Here is a 19115-nt window from a genome sequence, read left to right on the forward strand (position 1 = left end):
AATGTCAAGTTGATGTAGCCTATTCCCTGTGAGAGCTGTTTAGGACGGGCTACTTTTCAGATTTCAACTGCCCTGGTCTCAAGGCCTCAACCCTACCACTAACCGTCCATTAGCTATAAAGGCTGCAGTCTCACACAGACACGACGCCAGGTACGGCCCTGACAATTCCGCCCACGTTCCTAGAACACGCCCGAGGGGCGTGCCCAGCGCCCGTAGGGGCGTGTCTAAGAGGCGTGGTGGTCCTGAGCCCGAGCCCAGGTAACTGGGGGCGGGATCGGGAGGCGCCACGCGTCGCTAAGTGATGACGTCAAGCACGCGCTTCGCGTTCTGCGTGCGCAGCGGCGGGTTGTGGGGGGGGTCTTGATCCCAGGTCCTGAGTGTAGGGAGAGGGGAGCTGTGCTGTTTGCAAGATGTTTCGTGCTGTTGACTCTGCGGATGAGGAAGAGGAGCAGGCGGAAGAGGATTGTCCTGAATTGGTCCCCATTGAGGCGAAGCAAAGAGAGGTGAAGGAGGAGGAGGAAAAGTCTGGCCCCGGCGCTAAGATCCCAGTCACAATTATCACCGGGTATTTAGGTAACTAACCATCCCGGTCAGAAAGTTCAGTGAACCCTGTTCTGGGATTTGGGGGCTGATGGTGCCTCTTCTCCTTAGGCATCCTGGCCTTCTGGCCGACGGCCAGTCTCTGAGGTAGGGGCTGGGTCAGTTGCTCCCCGTACGGGATCCTTCTCACCTAATGGGTTAATGATGCTCAGACCCCTCCGCGTTAGGGTCACATTTATCAACTGAGGTTGAAAATTAGCCTCGCATTTTTAAAACTAGTTCTAGCTTTGCAGTGTGAAGCACGGACCCGCCCCTCATTATGCATGTGACCCCTAACAAGTTGCATTTCTGAAGTCACTGCCTCACTTGAAAATGGAAATACCAGTCACTTGTCTCAGTTTGCTTTTCTCTTATGCTTAGTGGGGCGAGAAACACATGTTTTATAATTAGGTTCTCATTAAAGGTGTCCTTTATGTAAACGCCCAAGGGCTCTTCCTCAGTATATTCCCTTCCCCACCAGGCAGTTTCTTCTTGCCTTTTGTGTAAAATACTCTTTATCGCAGCCTTTTTTTTTTTTTTTAATGTCTGTAACGTATTGTCGGAGAAAGAGTAAGAATAAAATTACTATGCCCTCCGAGACTATATTTCTCAAACTTAAGGGCTTTTCAGGAGTTCATGGGGTCACTTGTAAACAGAGTAGTTTCCTGAAGGACGGGTCATGTGCTTACACTAGGAGTACTTTATTGGAAAAGTTTGAGAAGTATCATTTTAAAACTACAGTTAAATAATAGAAGGGCTGGAATAAATACCATATTAAAAGTGTAGGGAAAAGAAGTGAAATGAAATATTTAAAGTGAAATGATCTGGGGAAAAGAGTATCATTTCTAGATGCTGCTAGTGACAAGTATAAACTTGGTGCACCTGAGGGCCTTTTACATAAAAACGGGAATTAAATCGCTGGCATGACTCCGTCTCTCTCTTTTTTGCTTTGCAGACTTAAGTTTATTTTCATTTTTACTCAGGGTTAATTTTATAAAGGAGTTTATTTGTAAAGGAATTTCCCCAGTGTTATTCAGATGCAGCTTCACTGTGAAGTTGAGCAAATTTTTGTTCTGAAACAATATAGTTTAGACTTGCTCTCCCCACCTTCCCCATTTTGCTCACTGGTAGATCAGAAGAGCATTGCAGATAATGGTCTGAAGCTTAGTTGTGAGGCTTCACGCCACCAACTTTGTTGCTGAATCTAGGAGATGGTTTCCCTGCTTATTGTTGAGTATTTTTGTTCCTTGGTTTCTATCACATTTTGCTTCTGATTTTCCGCCTACTTTTCTGGCTTCCCCTTAAAATTTTTTTTTATCCCTCCTCTGTCCTCTCTTTTAACTTTATACCCAGGTGATTTCTATTTTGATGTTTCATAGACATGTCAATCTCTGCATGTCCAAAATTTCATGTTAGCATCCCATTGTGAGTGTTGGTTGCTTCTGTGATCCTAACCATTTGGAATATTATAAAAGCTTCCTAGCTAGTCTTGTGTCATATTGCCTTTTAATATGTTCTCTGTATTTTAGCCTTAATGATCTTTATATATGTCAATCTGATTTTGTCAGACCCTTTAGCAGTTTCTATTTGGGTTAAAGTTCAAATTCCTTGACATGAGTTTATAATCTTGCTCTGACAACCTCTTTAGCCTGAGAAACTGTGGCCCAGCCAAGTGAACTACTTTTACTTCTAAAAAGAGCAAGTGTTTTGGCCCCAGGAAGACATTCTTCTTACTGTTAGTTCTCTGGCTAGATGTCCCTCTTAGGTGCTCCATGACATCTTGTACATCTGTTGACTATATCATCTTGTGGCATGGTTGCCTCTTTACTGATCTGAATTCCCCCTCTTTCTCCCACTTCCCTTAATGTTTCTAAACTTCATGAAGATAGAGACAGTTTGTTGTGTCTTGTGCACTTTTCACTAAGGCTCAGTATAAAATCTGGTCCATAGCAGACTTGAGTGCTTGAACTATGTCTTAGTATCTTTTCCTTCCTGATTAAGATGGCTCAGCAGTAAAGAACCCTCAATAAAGGAGATGCGGGTTCGATCCCTGGGTCAGGAATATCCCCTGGAGTAGGAAATGGCAACCCACTCCAGTATTCTTGTCTGGAAAAGTTCATGAACAGAGTTGGATGTGACCAAGTGCAAACACATAGTTATTTATAAAGCATTAGTAATTCTACAAAGTCTTCCATGGCCACCCCATCCTTTCCATTTTCACTTCCATTGCTTAGTGCAGCGCTCATGCTCAGGGCCCTTGTCTCACATTTGGACTGGTTTTAAGAATATCCTTATTGCTCTGTGTCCTTAAGATCTGTTCCTTCCATTATGAATATTAGCCTTTAGTGATATTGAGCTTCCTAAATCCCTCTGAACACAAGCCTTCCATCCCTTCAACAACTTTTATACAAATATGGTCCCCAAAGGTTGAAGATATTAATATCCTACTACTCAGTAAATCCCTCCTAATTATACCCTAGAAATCTTGTAAAGTTACTGCAGAAGATGCGTACAACCTGTATGCATATATACAAGTTCTTTTTAGCAACACTGTAATAGCAAAAGACTAGAAACAACCCGTATGCCCACCAACAGAAACATATGTAAATAAATTACATGTTTATATAGTTAACTACACTACTATCTATATGCAGTTAGGGTTGGTTATTGATCTTTTTTTTTTCACCCTTCTATGGACATTCGCAAGACCAATGTTTTTTCCTTCTGCTTGAGCTGAATGTATTTAGGTGTATTATGCCACCTACTGGATAGAGTTAGTGTAGCTATATGAACTTTTCTAGTACTGATTATTGTGTCTTTTGTTAACATTTCGTAGGTCCATTCACCATTGTGTGTGTGTAAAATCAATTTTATAGATTGCTTTAAGCATATAGACATTCTGAATTTGTGTGTGGTTAAAATAAAAGGTAGGTCTTTATGTGTACATTTTGGGGAAGTAAACTATTCTTGGGTAAGAAACACTGTCGTCCTGTAAAGGGATTTAAATACTTTATGTTTTATAAACTACATGACTTCTTTATTCCCCAGGAACCATTATTTCAATAACTCCTTATTTAATAGAAAATTTAGATAACCTTACATTAATTGTTTAAGTTATATAGAAGACTTCTTTTTTTTTTTGTCGTATGAGGTCAAAGAAAGCTATGTCAGCCACCTTATTGGAGTGTTTGTAAATATTTGTAAAATTTTATAAGACATAAAGCATTTTTAATAGTTTTCAAAGGGTACTTTAATCTTTTCCTCTACAATCTTATATTACCATCGTTAAATAATATTTGAATAACATGCAAATTTTAAAGAGCATTAGGACTCTTTAAACTTTTTTGTCCCTTTAAAATCAGTCTTTTGACTTTTGTTATTTAAAACAAACGTATTTTATAGGTGCCGGGAAGACAACACTTCTTAACTATATTTTGACAGAGCAACATAGTAAAAGAATAGCAGTGATTTTAAATGAATTTGGGGAAGGTAAGTAAAGTTCAATAAATGCTGTGCTATAAGAATGTATTGAACAGTTAATTCAGCTGGTGAATTGATATTCCATATGCAGAAATGAAAATGCAAGGTATTACCATGTGAATACATTGCTATGGATAGTTTTGGAAAAATTAGGTTCATTTATGTCAAGTTTTGACTTCCCTGGTGGCTCAGATGGTAAAGCATCTGTCTACAATGCGGGAGACCCAGGTTCGATCCCTGTGTTGGGAAGATCCCCTGGAGAAGGAAATGGCAATCCACTCCAGTACTCTTGCCTGGAAAATCCCATGGACAGAGGAGCCTGGTAGGCTACAGTCCACGGGGTCACAAAGAGTCGGACATGACTGAGAGACTTCACTTCACTTCATGTCAAGTTTTATTTTGTATGGAGTTGAGATACTGAAATCAGATTGTTTCTATAAAATTTTATTTTGTATAACTTTAGAATTCATACCAGAATTAATTAAATTTTTACGTAAATACTCCAGAAGTAAAAATCTAAGGAAATGAAAGAAAATCTTTCAGGAAGATTTTTGTACCAATTAGGAAGATCCTTTTGTGCTGACTATATTGTTTAACTGCAGGTTTTGAAAGTATTTGAAAATACTTCTGTCTTATTGAATGTTTATTATTCTGCAAAGCAGTTAAAACATAGGGCTTAGAAAATAAATATGTGGTCTCCATCCTCAGGCAACTTCACTTATCTGTGAAAATATGTGTATTTAATTTTCCAGTTTTTTGTCTTCACTGAACTGTGTTTTAAGAAATTTATACAGCAGTATTAGACATACTTCTTGATTACTTTTATAAGTTTTCCTTCTCAGGTTTCAATTTCAATAAAAGCTCACATTTAGCTAAAAAAATATAACTTCATTTGAATTTTTCTTAAATATTATTTTTTTCAGTTGCAAATTAGTAAAGGAACTAAGTTTATGAAAAGGATGAGGCCTGTTAGTTGAACTTGATTTCTAGTTTTAGTAAACTGAAGAGGATTTCAATAAACTTTAGAGTCCTGTCAGCCAAAAATAAAAATCTTAAGATTTTTTAAATCATAGTTTTTATTCTAACTTCTTATTAATTGATCTTGGATGTTGTTTACATTTATTATCATTTGTTACTATTTTTCTTCAGTCTTTCTGGATTTTTTTTTAACTGCTTTGTCCTTTACAGCATTTACAATACTTTCCTTTTCATTTTATAAATGTTCTGTACACCCTGAGTTCTGTAGCAACCCCTTGCCTAACTAAAACATAAACATAAAATATATATCAATGAAAAATTATTTAGTTTTTTTTCCCTTATCATTTGCTTTAATGGATATTTAGAACTTTCCTGGCTTGGGCATGTTTCTTTGTTGGAGGAAAAGTAAGATTTTTTTTGATCATTCTTATTGATAAGAAACATCTCAGACTCTCATATATACTTTATTTTTTCTCAAGTAAGCATTGCTAAGAAACATGTGTGTATTTGATTAAAATTTAATTTTTAATTGAACACATTGGTACCCTGGCCAAGCAAACTTCCTTAAAATGAACTAAGGGTATTATTCATACAGGGAATGCTGAACAGTCTGTGTAGTAGACACGGAAACAATTTAGAAAAAGAATGAAAAGAAAAAATATGCAAGAGATTGAAAGGCATATGTATAAAAACCTAGAGAATTGGCCATGGACAAGAAAGAATGCCTTTAAAATAGCTTTTATATTTTATTAGGAAATGGGAGCAGTCTAGTAAGAGGCCTAGAGAGGAAGTAGATAACTTTCATTAATTTTGCAGTTGTCTCTTTAGGGGCTTAAATCCTTTTAAAGAAAGAAAAAATAAAATAATCTAGAGTAGTATAGTTTAAAATATTGAGATAGCCTGAGCAGAATGAAAGAATACAAATTATGAAATACATTTTTCTGCTTTGAAATCTGCTGTACTATTGAGTATCCTCATCTTTGTTTTTGGTTGATGAGTGTACATAATCTAAAGAGTGCTTCCTGTTAATTACTAGGAAGTGCAGTGGAGAAATCCTTAGCTGTCAGCCAAGGTGGAGAACTCTACGAAGAATGGCTGGAACTTAGAAACGGTTGCCTCTGCTGTTCTGTAAAGTAAGAAATGGATATACTCTGTGCTTGCTGGCTTCTATAAATGTTTACTGCTTATATTTCCAGCTTTGATTTTCTTACATAAATTAACAGAATCTTCATAATCTTCTTCATTGTGTTTTCAAATAGAAGATACGCCTATTAGGATGCATTTTCTTTTTCTTTTTAACAGATGGAAATTTATTAATTTAATACTATTCGGTACATTATGGCAGTGTGGTCACTGTGGACTTCTCATGAAGTCCTTTCTAAATTTCTCAATTCACATTAATTCAGTTTTAAGAGATAAATAGCAGGCTTTTGTTTTTCATTTTTAAAATGATCTTATTCCTTAAATGCTAAGGATTAAGGAGAAATGTCTCAATTTTAGGTACTTGGACATTTGTTAGTTGTTTTCGATAATCATGTTAATTACAATATAGATCTTCCAGGTGGATATTATTTTGCCTGCTGAACATATAAGGGAATTAAGACTAAAAGACATTATAAGTCTGCATATCAAGATCCTATATCTTGAACCAAGATTACGATACAGTTTCTTAAAGTGTTTCTCATTGTCTTAGCTCTAATACTGTGGTCATTTTATTGAATTTTATTTTTGTTGTTTTTGACATCAAGTTTTAATTAATGATCCCTGTGGTGCACAGAAGTCTCGTTTCATATTTAAAAAATGATTGTTCTGAATGTAATAAGTTATTGGTCTTATTTCCAAGATTTCAATCTCTAACAACAATATAAATCACCACAAAAAAGAAAAAACTTCATGTTCTACCAGTGATAGTTGTTTTAAGGACAGTGAATGTTTTATTCAACAATATAACCACTCTTAGAAAAGGAATGACACACGGTAGTCACTCAAAAGTTTGTTGAGCAAATTATGAAAATTAATACCTGTATTGTTGATTTTGTGTAGTCCAGTGAATTAAATTTCTTCTAAATCATTTACTATCTTAGATGTTTTGACTGTGAGTCAAGTGTATTATGAAGGCTAAAGTACAATAGGTTTTCTTAGCCACTTAAAATTAAATGTTTTCTTGTGTTTTTAATATTATTAAGAAAAAAGGGAAATTAAAGCCTACTACCCTTATTCAGAACAGAAATAAAAGGTATTTAATTGTAGATATCCCTTTAGCTGTTCTATTAAGCTACTGTAATTCATACATTTTGTCATTTTCTGTATTGATCTTTTTCTTTCATAAAGCTATAAAAAAATAGGTTCTGACTTATTTTAGTCCAGTAAATTAAAATTCCCTCTGCTTTTATCTAATATCTTGTTACTTGTCAGCATATGTGCATCCATTCCTCCCTGCTCCCCAAAACTGGTGAAATTGGATAGATATGTTAGAAGCTTGGGAGTGAAGTAAATTTTTGCATGCCTAAATATATTTTTATCCCTGGTTGCTAAATATATTTTTAAACGTTTGTGATGATCACTTTAAAATATTCAGGCAATCAACTGTATGTCATGTTTTGCTTCTCCAGGGACAATGGCCTTAGAGCTATTGAGAATTTGATGAAGAAGAAAGGAAAATTTGATTACATACTGTTAGAGACCACTGGATTAGCAGATCCTGGTAAGAAATGTCATTATTAAAAACCAAAACATAGTTCTTAAACATTTTAAAATAAATAAATATACTAGAGAAATATATAAAATGAATATTAAAGCTTTACTCTAGATTAATTTTTTTTTAAAGGAGAAAAAATACTGAGTCATGTTTCTTTGGCAGATGAATGACAATCAAAGTATTTGATAATTTTAACATGTTAATAGCATTTCAATTTCTGTCAGTTGATTTAGGATTATTGGTAGGAAGAAGAGTTGTTAAAACTTTCCGAAAAATCTAATAAAACATGGAAAAAAAAGAGACATTGTACTTCGGGTATATGTTTAAGGACTTTTGAAGTTAAATCCCAGAAATACTTATTCCCTTAAATTAATTGTTAGTGTTTGTTTTTCTACTACTAAGCTTGAAATCATTTTAATTTTAAATATTATTATAAGGTATGGAGTAAAATCAAGGCTGAAAGTGAAAATTGCTCAGTTGTGTCCAGCTCTTTGTGACCCCGTGGACTATACAGTCCATAGAATTCTCTAGGCCAGAGTACTGGAGTGGGTGGCCTTTCCCTTCTCCAGGGAATCTTCCCAACCCAGGGATTGAATCCAGGTCTCCTGCATTGCAGGCAGATTCTTTACCAGCTGAGCCACAAGGGAAGCCCAAGAATACTGGAGTGGGTAGCCTATCCCTTCTCCAGCAGATCTTCGCGATCCAGGAATGGAACTGGGGTCTCCTGCATTGCAGGCAGATTCTTTACCAACTGAGCTATCAGGGAAACCCTACTGGGTCTTTTTTCTAGTGTGGAATTAGTAATGATTATCTATGAAGTTTTAACTCTGAATGGAATTACATCTAAACTTCCCTGTTAAAAGCTACATAAAGTCTACCTGTTCCTAACCATGGGTTTCTGTTCCTTCTTACCCAAATAACCTTTAGGTAACATTTTATTCCTAGTTTGCAGAACATTTAGTTTTGTAAGTCTGACCCGTTTCTTTTTTCATCTAAGTCTATGACACTGCACCATAAAATCATATTAAAGAACTAAGGGGTCATAATTGTTTAAAAGGAATACTGGAGTGCACTGAAGGTTCACTGTAATCAATTGTTAATTTATTTTGAATTATTGCATAATAACATTGTACCTGTGTTTTCAAATTGGGATTAAGTTGGGCTCTTTTCGTCCTTATATTGATACTAGGCATTGATTTTTCATACAGTTTCATACATTTCCAAGAGGTCTAACTGATGATAGGACTTGAACCATTACACTGATGTTAAATATTAATTTAAGTCTGGTAAGATAGGGAAATATACTGTGTGCCTTTTTTTGAAATAAAATATCAATGTCTTTTGTTATAGCCACTGTATAGAGAAAAGTTCTTGTGATTTGAGTAGGTGAATTTACTAAAACACAGTTCGGCTTTTCAGAGGAAGTAAAAGTTAAATAAAAATCTCAGAGAAAGCTTTTGCACAGATATAGGTATAAACAGATGAATGTTTCTTCTTTCTTTAGAATAATGACTTTTATTGTTTGGTTAAAAATGAAACATTGATTATTAAAAAAAATATGCAGTAGTACCTAAGAAAATACAAAGAAGAAAGTTAAAAAGAAAAATGTTGCCCTGTGTCTCATTACTGTAAAATATAAACAGGTAAATTTTATTCCAAGATTTCTCTGTGCCAGGGCTACTTGCTGTGATATGTTGAGTGACAGCATCAGCCTTAGCTGAGAGCTTTGGAAAAATACAGATTCTTGGGCTTCATCTCAGCTCTGTGGAATCAGAATCTCCAAGGGCAGGACCCAGAAATCTGTTTCAGTAGGCCCCCCATGTGATTCTCACACATGCGTAAGTTTGGGAGAGCCTGCTCTCTGTGTAAATATGCTGAAGTAATTTTATAAAATAGGATCACATTCTGGGTGCTATTCTTAATAATTATTAATTCACTTTCACTTGAACTTAGAAGAGAACTTGAAAGAAGTGAAAGAATTGTTGAATGTCAGATAAATACTTCACTGCTAGAGATGTGAGTTAAAAAAATAAAAGATTATAAAGGACATAAATTGGACAAGTTATTTTTTTTAACTACACATTTAAAGTTTCAGGTTGGTATCTATTGACTGTCTGGAATAAAGGATGAGAGAATTAACACATTCCAGGTTCTCCTATCTGGTTGTGGTTCATTGTTTCCTTTGCTGTGTTGTCAAGGTTTCTAACATTTATATTCTGTCATACTTTGTTTAGTTCTGTGTTTAAATCATTTCAGTTGTTATTACCAGCACAGTAACTTTTGAGTTCTGAGTTGATTGGGCTCTTGATTGACTGCACTTCATGATCATGGCTTCCCAGGTGGCACTCGTGGTAAAGAACCCACCTGCCAATGCAGGTGACATAAGAAACTGGAGTTCGATCCCTGGGTTGAGAAGGTGCCCTGTGGGAGGGCATGATAACCCACTCCCGTATTCATGCTTGGAAAATCCCATGCACAGAGGAGCCTGGCAGGCTACATTGAGTCACAAAGAGTCAGACACAACTGAATCAACTTAGCACACATGTGTGCATGCATACATGGTCTGGTAATCTTTTCAAGCTTTCAGTCTTGTATTCCTGGAGATCTTGCATACGTCATTGCTGAGAATGGTTTTCTTTTCTTTTCTTTTCTTTTTTTTAATATTTGAGGGATGACTTGGCTAGGTATAAAATTTTTCTATCACAATTTCTTTCCCTCAGAACTTTGAAAATGTTGCTCTGTGATCTCTCAATATTTTGCTTGGCTGAATTTCCTTGTCCTGTATTTTCTTTTCATTTCATCTGGAAGGATTTGTGAGTTTCAATGTCATTTCCTTTAATGTTTGAGAATGTCTGCCTGTTGTTTTCATTCTTGAACCACAAGCTAGGAGGAGGTAATATCATTAGAGAACACTTTTCTTCAAACTGTGTGGTCATTATTTTATTATATTGGAGCAATGAATTTTACTGTAGAAAAGTCTGATTTTTTTTTTTCTTAACTGCCTCCCTAAAAGTGACTTGTTTTTTTTTTTTTTAATGCCTGAAAATTTTTTTCTTTATTTTTTAAATTCAGTAATATAGCCAAGATACATCTCGGTGTCATAATCATATTTTCCTGGAATTACAATATACTGTTTAGTGCTTCGTTTAGGGACTTTTTCCTTGATTACCATGAAGAATTTTTCTGTCAAGTTATTGAGTTCTCTTCTTTATGACACCAATTTTTCTTACATTGAATTTTCATTTGTTCTCCCTATTTATTATCTTCTAATTGTTTTGGTATGCCTTTTGCCTCTGTATTTACTGTAATCATCTCAAATCTTCCTTTTTTGTCAGTAGTTCTGTTTCCATCAGTGTCTGTTGATGTTTTAAATGAATTAATTCATTAAATAATGGTATATTGGCCTTAAGTTTATTTCTTTAGCATTCCAAACTACCTTTTCATATTATTCTGGTTTATTTTGCTTTAGAGCTTTTTTTTTTAACTCTTGTCTTTAAAAAAAAAAAATTAGTTTTACTTGTTTCTTTTTGCCCTTTTTAAAAAATTTTTATTGGCCATGCCATGCAGCTTGTGGGATCTCAGTTCCCTGACCAGGGATTGAACCTAGGTTATGGCCAGCAGTGAAAGTGCTAAATCTTAACCACTGGCTGCCAGGCAATTCCCTAGTGCTTGTTTTTAATTAAGATTATATTGTTTTTATCTTCCTTATTATAAAAAAAACCTCTTGGAAGTTTTCTTTTGTTTCTTCAATTATGTTTCCATTCAGAACAGGTTCTTTGCCATTGGTATTCCCCATTTATTTGTTCTTTTTTTTCCTTTCCTCCTTTTATCTTCTTTTTGCTTCCCCTAAGCTGTAATACATATGCATAATTTTTTCACTGTGTTTATGCTTAATGTGGGAGACTCAAAGAACTTCTCTCTACTTAGATGTGGTGTTCATGAATTTTTTAAATACCCTACCCATGTTACCTAAACTTGCTGGTCTCTTGGGCCTCGGTTTGAAAGCTGGGTATTGCTGAGGGATGGGGAAACAGAGAGAAAAGAAGTGGTTGAGAGAGACAGATGGGTGGTGTGATATTTTAGGCTCTGTTCTCTTACAATACCAAGTGTTCCGCTCTTGTATTAGCTCAAACTACTTGTGGATAGATTTCCTATACCTTTTGTAGGGGCATCCTTGAGCTTCAGACCTCTCTCTCCATTTTGCTCTGAGCCCTGGAAAGTGACCTTCTCCCCAGAAAATGTGGAGGCAGAAAATTTTACTCTTGAAATTTCTTTGTTGACCTTTTCCTGTTTTACTTATTTCTCCCTTGGTTCTACTTCTCATGATTTTGGAATAAAATGATAAATATAGGATTTTGTATAACTCTTGTTGAGGTTTGGGGTAGATATAAGAACTATCATAAATCACATAGAACTTTCTATTTCTTATTTTTACTATCATCCAAAAATTATGGCAGGGGATTGTTTATTTGGTTGCTGCTGATAAAATTTGACTTTCAAATTTTTATTTAGTTTATTTTTATGTTTTATGAGATTTTAAGAATGGAGATTCTGTAATTTAGCTCAGAGTTTCTTAACTTGGTATAAATGACATTTTGGGTTGGATAATTCTTTATTAGAGGGGACTGTCTTGTGCATTGTATGATGTTTAATAGAGTCCCTTCTACCTACTACATGCCAGCAGCATTCCCATGGTTGAGATGACCATGGTTGAGAAAAATCACCCTGGCTTTAGAATCACTGATTAACTGCATTCTCTCATCTTTATTTCTCCTGGTAAACACCTGCATCCAAATTTTAAGTAGTTCTTTCATGTGTAGTCTGGTAAGTATTAAACCAAAGATACACATTAGGTTTAGAATAAAAGCTCTAATACAGTCTTACAGCTCAAATTAATACTATGCAAATGTGAACTACTGGACTTATAAGCTATCTGAATAGAAGTCAGTGAATTAAAAAATATTTGTGTAAATGTTAGGAATTTTACTGAGTGCAAAAATGAATACTTTTTAAAATAACTTATTATTTGAAGTAATGATATTCACAATAGATTTACTTTTTCTCCTTCATTAATTAAAATCATGTTGTTAGTCAAGTAAGTGAAGAAAATTTTTATTGGCAATTCAGTTGTTTCCTGTTGAGAAGACTGACACCCTCCAGTTCTAAGCTAAATAATTGTCATGGTAAAGTAATTTCCTTGAAAAGGACAGGCATTGATTCAGCCCCTGTTACTCACAAATCCTATTTCAGTCAAATTGGAAAACTATTAAGTTTTTGGGAAAAAATCAATAGGTATCAGGAAACCATTAGATCTTGTGGCCCTTGCTATATCCTGCATGAGTAATCACTGTAAACAGTTGACAGGTATTTCATTGTTGACACAGAGTGATGCTTGGGAGACCACATCTTGTCAGGGTAGGTGGACAGCTTTAGACATTGGAATGAGTTCAGTTATCCTTGTTTTTCCCCATACTCATTCTTTTCGACAGCTCTGTCACTAATAGGGCTCTGATGCTTTGAAAAATCAAATTCTTTCTTTGCTGTCAGTTTTCTTTTTTGTGTGTTGTGGCATACTAATCAGGGTGTGTGGTTTGGTGCTGAACCAGTTTCTTTCAAAAACAAGTTTTAATTTCTTATTTAGAAATTATTTTTCCTCAAAATAGTCTCTAAATGTTATATACCATACTAATAAATAGTGTAAGGATTTATTAGTCGGGGCTTAATTTTGTCATACTTTTATTCTGTAAAACTTAAATTTTTGAAAATTTACAAAAAAGTTCGAACAACTGATTTTGGATTTATCTGTATTTGCTTTGTTTTCCTTTAGGGAGATAATTATTTGTGAACTGTATGATTATTTTATTCAGGAGAGAGAAAATAAAATTTAGACCTATGTACATATAGCCATTCTGCTCAAATTATTTGATAATATTTATTAGTAAATTATTATGGCATTGGGAAAAGCTTGATATTGTATTTGTATGTAATAATACCCGTCTTCTTTTTTAAATTGAAGTAAAAGAGAGGGCAAGAAATAGATATAAAATAATAAATGGTTCTATATTCCCTTAAGAAGATTGAAAACCCATATTTTATTCATATATGTATTTGCCTGCTAATTCCATTGGGGCAGATTAAATCATTATGGATAGAATTTTGTTTCCTAGTTTGAAGAAATGTTTTTTATTTGATGAGTATTATTATATATTTTCAGGTGCTGTAGCTTCTATGTTTTGGGTTGATGCTGAATTGGGGGTTGATATTTATCTTGATGGTAAGTTTAGAAATGAATTTTTCTTTAAATTTTCAAGTAAAATGTAATATTAAGATCATTTTTGTTTATTCATATTATACTTCTAATTCCTTGTATTGATACTCTTTTTAAGCTTGTTCGGTTTGATGATGATGTCTTTGAACAGATTCTAAAGTCCCAAACAGTATTAGAACTAGATGTCCATTATAATCTCAACTCCCAGTTTAGTGTTTCCATTAAGGTTTTCCTTTAAAAATACTATGTAGATTTTCTATATTCCCTGATGTGAGGAAAAGGGGACGACAGAGGATGAGATGGCTGGATGGCATCACCGACTTGATGGACGTGAGTGTGAGTGAACTCGGGAGTTGGTGATGAACAGAGAGGCCTGGCGTGCTGCGATTCATGGGGTCACAAAGAGTCGGACATGACTGAGAGACTGAACTGAACTGATATAACTTTTTATTTTAAAAAACATATATAGTATGAGGATCAAATTTCTACTTTCCTTTTCCCTTGAAGGTAACAGTTAAACAAAGTTCCCTATCCATTACCCACTAACACTTTTGGGCAGTCTTATTCATAGACTTCATTTTAAGCATATTAGAAACTTTCTGAATTAGGAACATATATGCCCTGAAACATCCCCCACCTTTCTGGAAACCATATTTTCCTAGACTAAGGGGTGAACTTTAAGAATTACTGAAACTGGGCCTCATCATTTGGCCCTAATATATATGAAATGTAGCTGGTTAAATTCCTTAGGTATCATCAAAACACATTCTGTTGTTATCCTTCTGAAGATTATTTAGCATATAAATTCAGAGATTGCCCAACTAATTGATCATTTGGAAATTTAGGTACATATTAGATAAAAGAACTATGTGAGTTAGATTGGTGAGAGATGTTAGGAATAAGATATTCTAAGATGCCTCAGATTTGTTAAGCAGTATTTTAAATAAGAAAAGTTTCATTTTTGATTATGTGAAAGTAAACTGAAGATAAGCTATCTTGTGTGATTTATCACTTTCCGCCTTACATTATGAAATTCATCTCATCATATTTTTGATTGTAAGCTTTTTAAAGGCCAGAAAAATCTTATTTTCTTTTTTATTTAATTTTAAACAGTTTGTTTTTATTATATCCTATCTTGTGCCTTAGAATAGTGCTAAGGACATGTTTGAAGTGCATCTACTTACTAATGGAATGGAGTTAAATTGCAGTGCTGTCAAGAGAAAAAAACATTATATTATTGAGTGACATTTGTGAACTGAAATGCATTAGTTTTAATTTTTATTTTTAAGAGTAAAAATGATTAAAAGATTTATTCCTTTGTAGGTATCATAACTGTTGTGGATTCAAAATATGGATTAAAAGTAAGTTGAAAAATTTCTGTGAGTTACTCATTATTGTTAAGAGCTAGGCATATGGGGATTGATTATATTGTTTTTCTATATTTGTGTCTGTTTGAAATATCCTTAACAAAAATAATTTTTCACTGTAAGTATGAAAGATACTGCTTTTTAAAATGGCAGTAATATTATCAGAGAACTGTGTATTAAGCCAGTGATTTACATTTTTAATTTAATATATCATGTTTTGGGAACTTAGCATGAAGAGGAATAAAGCAAATATGGTAAAAAAAAAAAATAGTTTTTTTATATATCCTGAACAATAGATGAAATTTGTGTTTCATTTAATTATTATTTTATATTTTTAAGTTAACTGTTTATTTTCTCCTTCTCTGACTTGATGTGATAAAAGTTGAAAATGTAATATTTATAATAAGAAAAATTTATAGGATCCCTGGAGAAGGAGATGGTACACCACTCCAGTATTCTTGCTTGGAAAATCCCATGGCCAGAGGAGCCTGGTGGCTACAGTCTGTAGGGTCTCTAAGAGTCGGACACAACTGAGTGACTTCTCTTTTTCTTTCTTTACAGCACAAAGTTTGGGTATGTGTAACCCCTCCCTAGGATTCAGCCCCAATATTGATAAGTCTTTCTGTTTGATAGAGGAAATTGAGCTTGATATGAGCATATGAGAGCTTATTTTTCTTGTTAACTGCTGTCAGACACAAGCTGGAGATGATTGAATTTTTAAAAAATATAGTGCTTTGCCATATTTTGAAGAAATCAGGATTTATGCCTAGGTTTTGGAGGAGAAACTCCCCTTTAAAAGGCATCTTGCTGTGAATTTTTTGCAGCTTACCAAGGTGCTCAAACGCATTTAAATGAACTTCAGTTTACAAAATGAAAAATAGTCAGATTTTAAAATGCATATTGCTGAATAAAGTGGTGTTTCTCAACTTTCCAAGTGAGTTATTACTAAAGGCAGAAGAGGATAAAATTATCCTACATCTCTTGATCTGGTCTGGGAATATGGATAATGCTCAGAGTAATCATTTCTTAGAAGTTTAAATGTAATGTTTTAAAATTCACATCCATTTTGTGTTCTATCCCACATTATAACTGAATTTCTTAATTTGAACAAGTTTGTTTTTCTCTCAAACCTTCAATAACATTATGATGGCAGGCTTGTTAACTGGGTTACCAATACCCCTTCATCAGCCCTTCAGTTCCCTCAGGAATAGAGACCCGAATTTGCGAAGTTTGGGAAATAATTCCTTTTTAGATGTTAAGTCAATTTTTATTAATAGTCTTAAGAACCAAAGAAAGATCCCAAATATTATAGTTTTACTCTGAAATATTCCAGCTATACTGAAATCATGATATTTCTAGTAAAATGTTTACAGAAGAAGCAAAACAAAACAAAAAAAGTCAAAATTTGTCACTGAATGTTTATTAAAGAGCATGTTTGAATTCATCCCCTATATGTTTATTACCAAATTTGGAATATTTACAGGATAGATAGCAGGATTTTTATTTGTTTGTTTGTTTTGATGGACTTAGAAGTGCTTTGTGCCAAATCAAAATCTTTATGTATTTATGTATATTTGAGTGTGGAAAAGAATTAAATAGAATCTATTATTAGAAGCCAAAAAAAGCAAAGCAACATTCTGAATAATGCAAACACAGTAAACGTTTAACCCCCTGCCACCTTGATAAAACCTCTTAAATTATTAAATCAATATACCTACACAAAACTGACATACTGTCAGGATAATGGAAACTTCAGATTTTCTAAGTCAGGTGCCAAATAAATAACTTTTCCTTTATATAAAGAATTTGCCAACTTGTCCAATTCCTTTGGTTGCAAAGCTTGACCTCAGGAGCTGCTTGTGATTCAGAGAATTCTGAGGCAGTACAAGGAATGACACTTGGATAATGGGCAGCAATTTAAGGGTGTCATGCTTCACAGAGCCAGCCCATCACAAGTAAACCTGAGAAATGGTACCCTGTGGCCAGCCAGCCAAATTGAAACTGAAGTGGTAATTGATATCATGGGCTATCACTCTAATGGGATTGTCACCCATTGATCTGAAATATTCATTTTTTAATCATGGGCAAAGAATTGGACAACTTCAAATGACAGCTCTCTATTCTTAGGACTTGACACCCAGGCTACTGACATTGTCCTTTTCAGTTCTACGAATGTGACAGCATTTAATGCAATAGAATCAAAGAATGAAGTTACACAGAAAAGGTCAAGTCAGAGGTTTCTTTTTGGTTCTTCTGTTATATTGCACAAGCTGTTGAAACAATTCAGTCAGTAAACAGTTTGGCTTAGAAAAGACCAGAGAAATAAATAGACTGACATTATGCAATAATCTTTTTTTTTTTTAAAGCTAAAATAGCGTTAGCTAAAAGCAATCCATTGGAAAAAAATAGCTGCTGCTTTTTTTTTTTTTTTTTAGTGTCATCTGACATCTTTGACACTAGATTTCTTTCTACTTTGGTCAAAACAGTGTTTTTTTACTTTCTTTCCTACCAGCCTGTTTCTATTTCTGTAGAAAAGGGACATCCTCTAAACCCTTCCTGAAGTTGTATCATATAGTGGTGTTATTTCAAAGGATTTATTTTTATGCTATGCTAAGTTAGAGGGTGGAACCTTAACCTTTTTGATATGTTTGATTAAATACTGCCAAATTTTTAAAAATCTTTTCTGATATGTGCACAAAAGCCAGTCTCTAAGCAGCGATGAGGCATCTGTTGGGGATACACACACATAAAATATTTTGAAAAAAACATTGCAAAAATGTTTTCTTCCTTACCTGTACAGATAGAGTAGAATGTCACAGTTTCTATTTTTTAACTTTGTAAATGGGAGTCATCTGACTTAGTGACTAATGGTGTAAGTCACTGGAAAATGTCCTTTTGAATCGCAGACACTGGTTTTAGTCTTTTTGCAGTTTGACTTTCGAAGGTAAGAAGTTGCATAAAGGAAATGTTGAGCTGATAGCCAGAGAAAATAAATGTTAATGTGCATTTGTTATTTGTTTATGTTTGTATAGCCTTCATATTTACAAAGAGCAGGGGCATTTGTCTCTTCTGCTTTTTTATATGTTTATTACATATCATATTCTTAATAGAATTGTACTTATTGGTAGGTTTTTATTTGGGGCAATTTTAATGTTTGTGTATTTGATGCTTCTTGACTTCCTAGAGATCATAAAATGTTAGTCCAGTCCATGTTAGCTTTGAGTGAAAATTTCTAATCTTTTGAAGATAGATTAGATGCCCCATAAGCTTCGAGTGAAAATTTCTGATCTTCTGGAGACTAGATGTGTTAAAAACATGAGTTACTTTGTGAAAATACTATATTATTAGTTATGTTTAGGTATGGAAATTTTTTTAAAAATCTGTGGTTTTCTTGCTATATCTTTTCACACCCCTCCAGCTCACAGCTGAAAAGCCCCAAATTCATATGTAAATAAATCTTTCAAAAGATCAAAATACAGTATTTTGAAACTATTTCAAAATTTTAAAAGAATTCAATATTATAGGATCATTCGGAGACATTTGCCTTGCTAAAAATACATCTTTATTAAATAGATTTCCTGCTGACTAGAAGGGGGTTTGTTGCTGCACATTATGTAGTAGTCTTCAGATAACAACATCCACTTATCTATTCAGCATGCATGCTCGGTTTCTTCAGTCATGTCTGACTCTCTGTAACCCTATGGACCGTAGCCTACCAGTTGAATTTATAGGATTGCACCTAAAG

At 34.2% G+C, this 19115-nt stretch overlaps 1 protein-coding gene across 5 annotated transcripts in view; it reads left to right on the top strand.

Moving 5' to 3' along the window:
• Window positions 1–238: 238 nt before the first annotated feature.
• Window positions 239–19115, top strand: part of LOC120869181 (putative COBW domain-containing protein 7) — a 56818-nt gene continuing 37941 nt past the window's right edge. For 3 of the 5 annotated variants that reach the window (XM_040248495.1, XM_040248332.1, XM_040248409.1), the window contains exons 1-6: window positions 239–573; window positions 3982–4068; window positions 6074–6170; window positions 7650–7741; window positions 13950–14009; window positions 15327–15364. In XM_040248495.1, coding sequence (XP_040104429.1) covers window positions 411–573; window positions 3982–4068; window positions 6074–6170; window positions 7650–7741; window positions 13950–14009; window positions 15327–15364 — 537 coding nt within the window. In that variant the 5' untranslated portion in view covers window positions 239–410. The remainder of the gene's footprint in view (window positions 574–3981; window positions 4069–6073; window positions 6171–7649; window positions 7742–13949; window positions 14010–15326; window positions 15365–19115) is intronic. The other 2 variants (XM_040248577.1, XM_040248654.1) reach the window with 2 other exon arrangements.

This window comes from Oryx dammah, unplaced genomic scaffold, assembly GCF_014754425.2.
Source record: "Oryx dammah isolate SB20612 unplaced genomic scaffold, SCBI_Odam_1.1 HiC_scaffold_1, whole genome shotgun sequence".
In the NCBI taxonomy this organism is placed as follows: domain Eukaryota; kingdom Metazoa; phylum Chordata; class Mammalia; order Artiodactyla; family Bovidae; genus Oryx; species Oryx dammah.